This window comes from Saccopteryx leptura, chromosome 3, assembly GCF_036850995.1.
Source record: "Saccopteryx leptura isolate mSacLep1 chromosome 3, mSacLep1_pri_phased_curated, whole genome shotgun sequence".
Taxonomy (NCBI): domain Eukaryota; kingdom Metazoa; phylum Chordata; class Mammalia; order Chiroptera; family Emballonuridae; genus Saccopteryx; species Saccopteryx leptura.
This window is the reverse complement of record NC_089505.1, coordinates 246,499,017-246,511,947: the sequence shown is the minus strand read 5'-3', so window position 1 is coordinate 246,511,947 and position 12,931 is coordinate 246,499,017. Positions and strand designations below refer to the sequence as shown.

The 12,931-nt window shown below is 48.5% G+C and overlaps 1 protein-coding gene across 2 annotated transcripts; it reads right to left on the bottom strand.

Annotated features, from left to right (window-relative positions):
* Nucleotides 1–1,786: 1,786 nt before the first annotated feature.
* CLEC4F (C-type lectin domain family 4 member F) lies at nucleotides 1,787–12,350 on the bottom strand. Of its 2 annotated transcripts, none has more exons than XM_066378037.1 (7): nucleotides 12,162–12,350; nucleotides 11,185–11,301; nucleotides 10,875–10,967; nucleotides 6,997–8,115; nucleotides 4,397–4,548; nucleotides 2,939–3,057; nucleotides 1,787–2,275 (listed from the first exon to the last, which is right to left on the bottom strand). In XM_066378037.1, the coding sequence occupies exons 1-7, from the start codon at nucleotides 12,235–12,237 to the stop codon at nucleotides 2,125–2,127; spliced, it is 1,827 nt and encodes a 608-aa protein (XP_066234134.1). In that variant the 5' UTR covers nucleotides 12,238–12,350; the 3' UTR covers nucleotides 1,787–2,124. The 2 variants fall into 2 exon arrangements, with proteins under 2 accessions (XP_066234134.1, XP_066234135.1); XM_066378038.1 differs by having other exon boundaries at nucleotides 1,788–2,275; nucleotides 2,951–3,057.
* Between the last annotated feature and the right edge of the window lie 581 nt (nucleotides 12,351–12,931).

Here is a 12,931-nt window from a genome sequence, read left to right as displayed (position 1 = left end):
ATGCAGGAGAAGCGCCCATCTCCTTTCCCCTCTCCTTCCTCTCTGTCTCTCTCTTCCCCTACCACAGCAAGGCTCCATTGGAGCAAAGTTGGCCCGGGTACTGAGGATGGCTCCATGGCCTCCGCCTCAGGCACTAGAATGGCTTCAGTCACAACAGAGCAACACCTCAGATGGGCAAGCATCACCCCCTGGTGGGCATACTGAGTGGACCCCAGTTGAGCACATGCAGGAGTCTCTCTCTCCCTCCCTCCCTCCCTCTCTCTCTCTCTCTCTCTCTCTCTCTCTGCCTCCCCACTTCTTACTTCAGAAAAATATTTTAAAAAATAAATAGCCCTGGCCAGTTGGCTCAGCGGTAGAGCGTCGGCCTAGCGTGCGGAGGACCCGGGTTCGATTCCCGGCCAGGGCACATAGGAGAAGCGCCCATTTGCTTCTCCACCCCTCCGCCGCGCTTTCCTCTCTGTCTCTCTCTTCCCCTCCCGCAGCCAAGGCTCCAATGGAGCAAAGATGGCCCGGGCGCTGGGCATGGCTCTGTGGCCTCTGCCTCAGGCGCTAGAGTGGCTCTGGTCGCAATATGGCGACGCCCAGGATGGGCAGAGCATCGCCCCCTGGGGGGCAGAGCACCGCCCCTGGTGGGTGTGCCGGGTGGATCCCGGTCGGGCGCATGCGGGAGTCTGTCTGACTGTCTCTCCCTGTTTCCAGCTTCAGAAAAATGAAAAAAAAAAAATAAATAAAAAAAATAAATAAAAGTACTAGAAGAAATATAGAAAAATGTTGTTTTAATCCTGGGATAGAAGAGGAGTTTCTAAATCTACGGCCATACCACCCTGAATGCGCCCGATCTCGTCTGATCTCGGAAGCTAAGCAGGGTTGGGTCTGGTTAGTACTTGGGTGGGAGAAGAGAAGTTTCTAAGATTAATAAAAGCTAATAATCCATGGAAAGAAAGGCCAAAGGAAAACCCAAAAGAAAATATGAATACGGACATATTAAAGTCTTGTTCAGCCAATGATATCACAAAAGATAGAACAGATTTCCACTTCTGACCATAACAGAGTAGCTGGACCAGCCCTTTCATTGTAAGCAACTAGAAAACTAGACAAAGTATATGAAACAATACTTTTCAGATGCTGAACAATAGGCAGAACAAAACTGTGATTCAAGCTCCTGGATAGGGAAGCAGACCGGATGAGCCCACAGCCCTCCTGGTTTTCTTCCTGGAGGCTCTTTTCAGACCACAATGCAGGGAAGAGGGCTCACATGGGGCATGACAGTCTCACTAAGCTGGAGAGAGGAAGATGGGAGTCTGGGGAGAAAGAGAGTGCTTGAATTTGGGAATGAGTATGAAGCGGAGGGAGCTGTGCAGTGGAAGAGCTCCAGGAATCTTAAGGTTCCCTGTGCATGCACAGGCGGAGACTCCACAAAGTGGGGCAAAGAACTGCTCTAGAAATTCTTACTCTAAAGAGCTGGCAGAAAGCTGAGTCCCTGGAAGGGTGAATGGGGTCACAAGACGAGACCAAAGCCAGAGATATTCGGCTCTAAGAATTGACAGTCTGAAGACGAGATGAGGCCAGCCACAGGAGAGAAATACATTTTTGGAATGGTTTGATGGCCTGGAAAGTCCAGCTCCAGCCCCATCTGCAACAAAGGAAATGCAGGGACACCCGGAGGCTATGACTTCCTGGTAACTTGGACTTTCTGTGGTGTCCCTGTTATTTGTCCTAAACCTCTGCTGTTTCTTCAACAAACTAACTAAATGTTTCTAGCTATAAAACCATCCTTGTTTCAGGACAGAAGGGACACGGAGAAAGGGGGACCAGTCCAAGAGAGGTGGCTGTCCCAGAGGCAAGTACAAAGCCTTTGTTCATCCGAAGAGCCTTTATTCAAGACCACTGTCTGGCAGGCCTGTGCGGACTGATGAGGGGTTACAGAAGCACAGCAAGGTTCTTCTCTTGAGGAACCATTGGTCCCATAGGGTCACACGAGATAAGTATGTCTGAAGGGTTGAATAAAAGGAGAGAACAGGAAACACAAAAGGCCAAATAGAAGGCCCAGAGAACAAGTCAAGTTCAGAGGCTCACAGGACATCATGGTGGACAGGATCCAGAGCTGGCAGTGGCAGTGACCTCTCAGCTTGGGACTACTTCAGGCCACACCTGATTGATGGGCTTCTTGCAGATCCACTGATGGAGGGTGTTACATTTTATGTCATTCCACTTCTGCTGAGTTTGAATACAATCTTCATTATTCCAGTTGTCTGGCTGATTTTCGAACCAAAACCTAGAAAGAAGAAGGCTTTATTTTGCTAGAAGGGTCCCCCCCCCACCACTGTGGTAAAGGAGCTGAAGTGCCATGGATCCCTAATCCCCTGGTGGTTGCAGGATGGGAACAAAACTGGGTCCAGAGTCTCTGCTGAGGTAGTCCTTAGCTATTGAAGATCAAGGGACAGAAAGGGTGTCTACAGCTATAAGCCTCCACCCCAGAATTCATCTTCAGACACCTGGTGATGGGGGCAAGTCTTCTTGGGACCAGGACTATATAGGATATAGACAGACAAAAACAAACAAACAAACAAACAAAAAACAGGAAGATCCATTCAGAAGCCTCCTGCCAACCCCAAGACCTGTTTTGTGGAGGAGTCCAGGCAAAGATCACACATATGCCCGTGTGTACAAATATGGCACACAAACACATAGCATACACATTGTACACATCACACATGTACAAACACACCACATACAATCATCTACATACACTGTAAACACATATCGTAAACAGTTATACACACGCTATACATATACATTGCGTACATCATACACACATCACACACATATCACATGCATAGCACTAACACTGGGCAGGTGTACACACAGGACAGGGAATCTCTACCCAGGCTTGCCCAAGACAGCTTCTGGGACAACACCAGCCAGTGGCTGAACTCACGATCTGCTCCGCTGAAAATTGAATGATGTCCCATCAGTCCATTGCCAATGGCCCTCATTAACCCTATCATTGAGTCCGATCCAGTAGTATGTGTTACGTGTGAACTCCACCAGAAACGCCTATAAAGAAAAAGCAGTGTTGTTTGACCCTGAGTGAGGAGCTGGTTCTCCCAGCCATGTAGGAGAGGAGTCCAGGGCGTCCCCTCCTCGTCCTGGAGCATGCAGCCACTCATCTGAAGGAGCTGGGTCCCTCCCTGAACCTCCCATCATTTGTCCAGGATTGAGAGCAGCAGCCAGGTCCCCTCAAGGGAAGTTCAGCTTCTCATGTTGATTTGATGAGGAGTGTGGCTTTACGGAGCCAAAAAGATCTGCCCACAGTTTATTAGAAAGATCTTTTTACAAAATATTGATGTCCTTTGACAGACATACCAGAACAGTTTCAGAAGAACTACAGGATGGGCAGTTTTATCAGTTAAATTGGGTCAAACCTACTGTGGTCCTTTGTCAATAACCCTAGTAAATTGTGATAAGTACCTTTGGCAGATGCGCCACCCAGAGACTATAATACTTTCAGTGGTCCTCAAACTCCTGTGTGTTTCTCACCTTGCCAAAAAGCCTGGGCCTCCTGTTCATGCACACACACCCGCATAGCCACTGGGTTAATTGATGTTAAAATCATGATTGATAACCAGAGAGGAGGCTAAGTGGCTTAATGAGGTAATGTGGAGAGAAGTATGTTTCCAACACTTTACGGGCAATCACCTGGTGCCACCTCCTTTTGCCCTTCCTCACTGCTGATGTCTGTGGGCCTCTAGGTGTTGCTCCTATGCACTGAGGACATTGGAGTTTGCTGTCAGCGCTTCTACCTCCACAGCAAGATGCTTATTGGAACTCAATAAATATTTGCTCCCTAACTGGCAGAAGTGACATAAAAGTTTCTGCCATGCCCGTTCTGAAAAGGGAAAGCCAAAGCATCAAAGTCCCTTATCCCAGCCCTGGCTAGTTGCTAGTTGGTTCAGTGGTAGAGCATCAGCCTGGTATGTGAAAGTCCCGAGTTCAATTTCCGGTCAGGGCACACAGGAGAAGCAACCATCTGCTTCTCTCCCCCTCTCCCCATTTCTTTCTCTCCTTCTCTCTCTCTCTCTCTCTCTCTCTCTCTCTCTCTCTCTACCCCTCCTGCAGTCATGGCTCAAATGATTTGAGCAAAGTTGGCCCCAGCTGCTGAGGATGGCTCCACGGCCTCAGCTTCAGGCACTAAAATAGCTCTGTTGCCAAGCAACGGAGCTGTGGCCCCAGATGGGCAGAGCATTGTCCCCTAGTGGGCTTGCCAGGTGGATCCTGGTTGGGGCACATGCAGAAGTCTGTCTCTCTGCCTCCCCTCCTCTCAGTTAATAAAAAAATACAAAGTCCCTTATCCCACACCCACCCCATCAGCACCACTTCAAGCCCAAAGCTCTACCTGCTCCTCTGCAGAAGTCACCGAGGCCAGGTGGGCTCCCTGGGATACACAGGACTGCTCAGCATCTTGCCAAAACTTCTTTTCACGAGAAAAGTAGTACAAGTTTCTGCCATAGACCTTCCAGCCTTGTAGGGTCAGCTGGAAAAAATTTCCTAGAGCAAAGGTTGGAGAGAGAGAACCGGGGCTGGTAGTGGATGTCCTAGGGCTGGCCTTGCCATCCTCTCCAGGAACTGACCACTGAAAGTCACAAGCCCATGCAGTGCTTGTTGCCCAATGCCCCAGGGGTAAGGCCCAGAGGCTGCACACCCAGCCTACTACCCAATATGCCAGGAAGCTGCAGCCCAGAACACCTGGCTCCATCACTCCAGGAATCATCTCGGCTCTCTCAGCCCTTGCCGCCATGACACTCTGACCCACTGACCATGGTCTGGCCTCCAGGCCACATACAACTCTCCACTGAAACTCCATTCCATGAACTTACTAACTGGCCAGAATTGGTGGAAGTTCGTTGATTATTTTACCTGGCCTAAGGCATTTTCCAGGACAAGCCACTCCCTTCTTGAAATTTTGTCCTTCCTCAGCTTCTAACTAAACCTCTCCTGGTTCTCCTCCTCCCTCTAAGACTGTCTTCTCCAGACCTCTTTCTTTCCTTGACACATGAAGGTTGACTTCCTATTTCCACCCTCAACTTTCTTCTCATGAAGCATTTCATCTCATGCACCCCCACCTCCACTTTCATTGTCATAACCCAAGCCAACATGCCCAAGGCTCCCCCATTGATGTCTGCAGCCGAGGCCTCTCTCCTGTGCTTCAGGTGGCCTGCAGGTGACATCCCCTTGAATACAGCATCTCTGACTCGGCATGTCCTAATCCTGCTGCTCTTCTGCCTATTTGATGCCCTATCTCAGCGGGAGGCCCATCTAGGCAGCCTCCCTGAAGCCCTTAGGTTGATACTCATTTCCTGAAGGATAAAACCCCAGCTCCTGGGAGTTTCATGTCTAGACAGTATCTCTCCAGGTATGCCTGCCTTTCTAACATAGTGTTTTTCAAACTACATTAATCAACTCATTAGTGGGTTGTGTCAAGGTGTTCTTTGTTTTTTAAGAATAAATTATAAAATAGAAGAGTGCATCTATGCAGTAAAAGTTTTGTGTTTTGAAATGTGTGTGAGTGTGTGTGTATGACACACGTAATTATACTGGTCACAATGTAAAATGAATTCATGCCATCGTTGCATTGTAAAAAGTCTGAAAGCTACCATTCTGGCCCCCGCCCACATCCTTTCAGTCTGCACCTTACCAACTGCCCTCTTGGCCACAGTCCAGTCAGACAGAACTGCTTGAAGTTTCCTGAACCTCAGGGTTTTACATCTTCACGCCTGGGAAGCTGTGGCTTTCTTGCCCTATTTGCTTGACAAACACCTTCTAGTCTCCCAAGACTTAGTTCAAGGACCATCTTCTCAACAAAGCATCTTTTGAACTTTTCTTTCCCCAAAAGCTATCCCCTGCCCCAAAAGATTCCTTCTCTATACCAGAAGGTATGGACCCCCAGAAGATTTCTTCTTTCTCTTCTTTTCCTCCCACCCACCTGCAGTTCCTTAACCTGCTCCTAACGTAACCTCTCTTACCTTCTCTCCTCTCGACCTCTCCACATGCCTTTCATGCAAGGCTGCTCTCCTAGCCTGTAAGCTTCAAGGGCCGGCATTGCACCTTATTCATCTTTATGCCCCTGACACATAACAGGGCCTCAAACATTTTTGTCAGATGAATGCTGGGTGCTGTGTTTAGTGCTTTATACATATGAACTCATTTGATCCTTGCTGTGAAGCAAATATTACTGTCCCCACTTTGGAGATGAGAAAAGTGAAGATAAGCAACTTGATCAAAATCACGGCATTTGTGATAGCATGAAGTAAAAAATAAGAGTGTTGGCCCTGGCCGGTTGCCTCAGTGGTAGAGCGTTGGCCCGGCGTGTGGAAGTCCCAGGTTCGATTCCTGGCCAGGGCACACAGAAGTGCCCATCTGCTTCTCCACCCTTCCCCCTCTCCTTCCTCTCTGTCTCTCTCTTCCCCTCCCACAGCCAAGGCTCCATTGGAGCAAAGTTGGCCCGGGCGCTGAGAATGGCTCCATGGCCTCTGCCTCAAGGTGCTAGAATGGTTCCAGTTGCAAAGGAGCAGTGGCCCAGATGGGCAGAGCACCGCCCCCTAGTGGGCATGCCATGTGGATCCCAGTCGGGTGCATGTGGGAATCTGTCTGTCTGCCTCCCCCCTTCTCACTTCAGAACAATACAAAAAAAAAAAAAAGAGTCTCGCCCCACTAGCACACTGTCCTGATACACACTATCACCATATATAGTTTGTTTCCCAAGTGTCACTCTGGCCAGATAATAAGCAACTTGAGGGCAGGGATTATACAGCCTGTGCCACCTCCACCACTGCCTAGGCACATTGAGCCTATTTGCTTGTATTTGGCCCCTTTCCAGCACCTACACTCCTTCCCAGAGGGATGCAGGGTGAAGTAAGCAAAAGGCCCAAGAGACAAGAGACTCCGCCCTCCCAAGAGACCGTGCCATCCCCAGGCCAACCCTCCCTTCCCACTTACTTAGGGACCTCCATTGCTGTTCCTTCGAATCAGAGGCTGCACGGAGGGCCTCCAGGCTACTCTGCTGCTCCTGGACTTTGGCACGTAGTGTTTCAGTGTTCCTTAAATCCCCTTTTAACCTCTGGACCTCAGCCTTGACCGCCTGCAGATTGTTTTCTAATACCTGGGTCTTGGATTTTAAGGCTGCGGTATCCTTCATTCCTCCTTTTAGGATCTGTATATCTCCGCTGACATTTCTCAAATGATCATGTAACACTTGAATATTAGAGTTTAAGGCATTGGTCTTTTCCAGCTCTGTTTTTACTCCTTGGATCTGAGCATTTGTCTGCTCCAGGCGACCGTTTGCTCTTTGGATCTGGGCAGTGGCTGTTTCCACATCTCTTTTTAACAAATGAATCTCATTGCCAGCCCTTTCCAAATGACTTCTTAATGACTGGATCTCAGCACTGGTGTTGTCTAAACTGCCTTTTACAAGGGTCTGGGTCTGGGAATTTAAATCATTTGCATTTTGCAGGCTTCTCTTTAGCTTCTGAATCTCAGAATTGGTACCTTCCAAACTATTTCTTAAACCCTGATTTTGGGCCTTTAAATCACTGACACTATCCAGACCGCCTCTTAAAACAAGGATCTGATCATTAGCATCCCTTAAACTACTGTTTGCCAACTGAGCCTGGGCATTTGCCATTTCCAACCCTGCCTTCAATACCTGAATTTCAGTGTTGGTATTTTCTAAGCCTGTGCTTAACATCTGGAGCTCAAAGCTGGTGTTTTTTAAACTGGTTTTTAAGAAACTCTGGGTCTGGGAATTTAAAGCATTTGCTTTTTCTAGATCTCTCTTTTGTCTCTGGATCTCAGCACTAGCCCCCTCCAAGGAACTTTTTAAAATCTGTGTCTGGGAACTCAAGGTATTGACATCCTTTAGAACACCTTTTACCATCTGGATGTCAGTACTGGCACTTTTCAGATGACTGCTGAGCATCTGGATCTGAGAACTGACATTGTTCACGCTGTGCATCAGCATCTGGATCTCCACGTTCCAGGTGCTTGAATTCTCCACATGGTCTTTAAACATCTGGATAGTCTCTTGCAACTCTGATGCCCTGTCAAAGTGGTAGGAATCTGGAGGGAGGAGATGGAGCAGGCAGTTGAAGAGGTCCATTACATAGGGAAACATTAATTATATGAGTCAACCAAAGTGTTCTTAAAATTCCAAAAGGGAATGTCTATTACACATCTCTGAGTGCTTCTCAAGCAACCTGCCGCTCACTGCAGCCACAGAGACCCAGGATTTGGGCCACCTGAGAATGTGGGCCCAAAAATGAAATATATAAAGGCCTATCACACATGAACAGCGGGGGAGAGGGATTGAAATATATGGCTACTGTAATCTAGCTACCGTCGAGAGTCATGCTGGTTAAGCTTGGGTTGTTTTACCGTTGTAATTGAACTTGAAAGTAACTGATTATGTCATTCAAAGCTGTTGAAGTTTAATTTCATTAAAATTTTACTATTAAGTCTGACCAATGGGGGTAAAATGGACAAAATGTTGACCTGGGTTGCTGAGGTCCCAGGTTTGAAAGCCTGAGGTCACCTGCTTGAGTGAGGGCTCATCAGGCTTGAATGCAGGCTCACCAGCTTGAGCGTGGGATCATTGACATGATCCCATGATTACTGGCTTGAAGTCCAAGGTTGCTGGCTTGAGGCAGGGGTCACTGTCTAGGCTGAAGCCCCCCAGTCAAAGCACATATGAGAAGCAATCAATAAACAACTAAAGCCCCACAACTATGAGTTGATGTTTCTCATCTCTCTCCCGTCCTGTCGGATGTCCCCCCACACCTCTCTCTCTCTCTCTCATGCTTAGTACATCAAGCATGAGACCTCTTGACTTACGGTTGTTACTTCCTAAAAGCCATGGAGGCCACAAACAGAAATTTGCTGATTACAAATTCCATGGGGGGGGGGAGGACAAAACAGAAACCAAACCAAAAGAAAAAATGATGCCTGAGAAGGAAGCACTCTGTTCAAGCCACAGGGCTATATTGGTGGCCTTCCAGGTGGAACCTAGAACTAAAATGGCCTTTTAAAGAGCTGGCACACAGCCCTGGCTGGGTAACTCGTTGGTTAAAGCTTCATTCTAACATGCCAAGGTTGCAGATTTGATCCCAGGTCAGGGCACATACAAGAATCAACCAACGATGGCATGAATAAGTAGAACAACAAATTGATGTTTCTCCCTCTCTCTCTCTCTCTTTCTCTCTCCCTCTCTATCTCTCTCTCTTCAGGTACCTCTAAAAAGCCATTTAAGGGGGGGGCTGGCATGCTCAATATTACATAGGACAAGGGTCTGTGCAGAACAGTTTGAAGCTACTAGAAACCTGAGTATAAGGCCTTGGTTGCTGGGTCATTCAAGAAAACTCTGTAGCCTCCTGGTAGTATTTCCCACCAGACCCACCTGCAGCTGCCTCTGGTCTACTAGCCCCCTTTTTTCACCTCCTGAGCTAAGATCTAATCTCAGATATTTATGGTCTACAGCTCCTGATTCCAGCTTCCCCTCAGGAAAAGAAAGAAGACTCCAAGTAGGGAGGGACCATTTCTGGAAGAGTCCTGCTCTATTCTTCATGCCCTCCCTGTGTGGGTGTATGAGGCCTTGGCCACTGTGCTAAAGTAAGGTCAGGTGGGGCCAGGTGGCCTTTGGAGGTGTGGCAAGTCAAATATTCTGCCTTATAAAGATAGACAAAGAGATTAATGGAACAGAATACAAAAATAAAACCACACACATATTAACAATTGATTTCAATGAAGATACAAAGGTAATTCATAGAAAAAGAATAATCTTTTCAACAAATGGTGCAATATACCTAAATGTAGAATACCTAAATAAAAGCAAATGCATCATAGACCTAAATGTAGAACCCAAAACTATAAAATGTCCCAAAGGGTACATAGAAGAATGTCCTTGTGACCTGGAGATAGGCAAAGATTTCTCAGATACGAGACAAAAGGCATGACCTATAAAAGTAAAATATTGATAAACTAGGCTTTATTAAAATTCAAATTTTGTTAAGAGATAAAAAGACAAGTCATGGACTGAGAGAAAATAATTAGAAATCATATGACAAAGAAAGGACAAAAAAGAATACATACTCATTTATGATCCTTTACATGTAAAACTCTAGAAAAAGCCAAGTGATCTACATGACAGCAAGTGGTCAGGAGTTGCCTGGGAATGAAAGGAGGAGGGAAGAGGGAAGGATGTCAAAGGGCACAAGTAAACTTTGGGGGGAAATGATGAATATGTTCATTATCTTGATTGTAGTGATAGTTTCATGGGTATATACATATGTCAAAAGTTATCAGAACCTGACCAGGTGGTGGGGCAGTGGATAGAGTGTCAGACTGGAGGACCCAGGTTTGAAACCCCGAGGTCTCCGGCTTGAGCACAGGCTCACCAGCTTGAGCGCAGGTCGCTGGCTTGAGCCCAAGGTCTCTGGCTTGAGCAAGGCATCACTTGCTCTGCTGTAGCCACCCCGTCAAGACACATATGAGAAAGTAATCAGTGAACAACTAAGGACCTGCAATGAAGAATTGATGCTTCTCATCTCTCTCCCTCCTGTCTGTCTGTCCCTATCTGTGCCTCTCTCTGACTCTTCAAAAATAAAAAAATAAAATGTTATTTGATTATACACTTTAAATATGTGTACTTTATTACGTGTCAGTTATACTCAATAAGCTGTTTTCTTTTAAAAATCATGCCTTTGTGTGAGGATGGTGGAACTCATTCAAGGGCACGGGAGCGTTAGGGGAGAGGCTCATCCTCGGTCTGGGCCCCCAGCTGCCCCGGCTCCCTCCCACCCACCCACTTCACTGTGCCTACTCACTGTCAGGTTCCACAGGTTGCCCAGGAGCGTTGTCTCCCAGAAATTCTTGGAAGTAGGGTTGGGCCTCCCATGTAGGTCTTCGGTTCTGTAGAACTGAGATACCCCATTTCTGGGTCAGCACAATCCCTCAGCATTGAGCCTAGGGGACAGGCAGCCCCATGCTGAGTCAGAGGTCAGGGGAGGGAGATGGCACCAAGGGTCCCTCCGAGTTTCCCTCATGGGCCTCTGCTCTTGGGAAGCTCCCCTTGGTCAGTGGCTTTTATGCAGGAAAAGAGCGAGTGGGTGGGATTCAGATTACCTAGGACCTTACCTGCAACACAGAGAGCTGTAAGAGAGATGACAAAGGTCACAACTGACAATGCCAGGGTGGCCTGAACAAGCCTCGGTGTCTTGGGGGCTGTGGGGACTGCTGCCGAGGAGTCCAGGCCTGTGGGGGAGAGATGGAGAGACCGGTGAGCAGGAGAGTACAGGCTAGACAGAGTCCTCCTGTTGGGCTCAGCCTCCTGGCTTGTTTGACGGAGATGAGAACACCTGCCACACTCACCACAGAAAAAGGAAATGAAGCCCTTTGAGTGGGGAGACATGGTAGCAACACAAAGGCTGAAGAAGATACATAGAGCCTGGCCTAGACAAGGGGGCAACAGAAGTGTGGTTTGAATGAAAGAAGAGAGAGGAGAGGAAGGGGGGGGACAGAAGGAGGGACAGAGCAGGGCTGGCTTTGGAGTCCCAGGGCCAGTTTTGCTCATGAGTCCTGACCAGAGCAAGACCCACAGCACTTTGGGGCGGCTGCCCCTTCCACAAGCTGACATGGGTCAGTCCTGGAGACTCCCTCTGCTGGGGTCAGAAGGTCCCCTGTCGGTGTCCTAGGAAGAGCTGTGCCTGGAAGCCTGAGGGTGCGGCTGAGATAAAGAGTGTACAGGGAAGTCCATTCAAAGGTGGAGAGACGTCAGCCTGGAGTGTCTGAGGCTCCTGGAATCAGCCCAGTGGATGGAAATGGAATTCAAAACCAGGTCCCTTTGAATTCAACGTTCACCCTTTCTCTTTCCAGGTTGCCATCCTCAAGAAAAGGGTCTGGGGACATTTTATGCAGAGACTGGGGGTACGCCCAGGCTCTCTGTCTTCGCCCAACCCACCTTCTGCCCTTGCCTGTTTGTTCTGGAGGCTGGGACAGCAATGAGCCCAGTGAGCTCTGGCCTGCTAAGGGCGGCCTGAGAAGAATGGTGGGAGGCTGGGAGCCCGGCAGGCCAGGTCCTGACGGAGGATGGCCTGAACCCCCAGTTTTCTCACCTTGGGGCTGTAGGAAGACAGTTTGGTTGTCTGTGGAGAAGTGGGCCTTGTCACCATTCATCTCTGCTTCCTTCATCTTCCAATGCTGCTCCTCGCGCTTGGCCCCTGAAGGTTGCGCTGTGGGCCAGCCGTGGTGGGGCAGAGGCTGAGGTACTCTGGACTTTTATGCTCTGAGTGAGTCCTGGCCACACTTAAGCTCTGCCTCCCTCCCCTGCTGACTCTGCAGAAGCACCCTAGTGCGGCCCTCCCCCCAGCACACCCAGGCGCCAGGCTGCCTGGGCCCTATCCTCTTCCTCTTCCCATGAACGCCAGCCCTCGCCCTCCCCTCAGGCTCATCACGCCAACACCTGCACTCCAGCATAGCCCCCAAACACCAGCCTCTGCCCCCAAATCGCGAATACCTTTCACCAGCAACTCGAGACAAAGAAGTCAGAGGATCCATGTCAGCATTGCCAAAAAAGTCCTACGACCCATGGCTGACTTAATCCTAGCCCCAGACCTTCCAGGGTCTCACTCCCACTCAGGACCTCACAACTGCATCACAAGAAAGGGTCTGTGGTAGAATAAAAAATACATTGGTCTCTGTCCCAATTTATGGAACAGAGCTTCTAAAACCCATGAAATGTCCTGAGAAATAGGAGTGTTTTTTGTTATTCATCACAAGCCCCTTTCAACTACACTTGAGTTTATGCTAATGAGGTGACACAGAGTGGACCCCTACCTGGCTTCAAGATGGGAGTTGGTCCCAGAAAGACCAAACTCCCACCTCT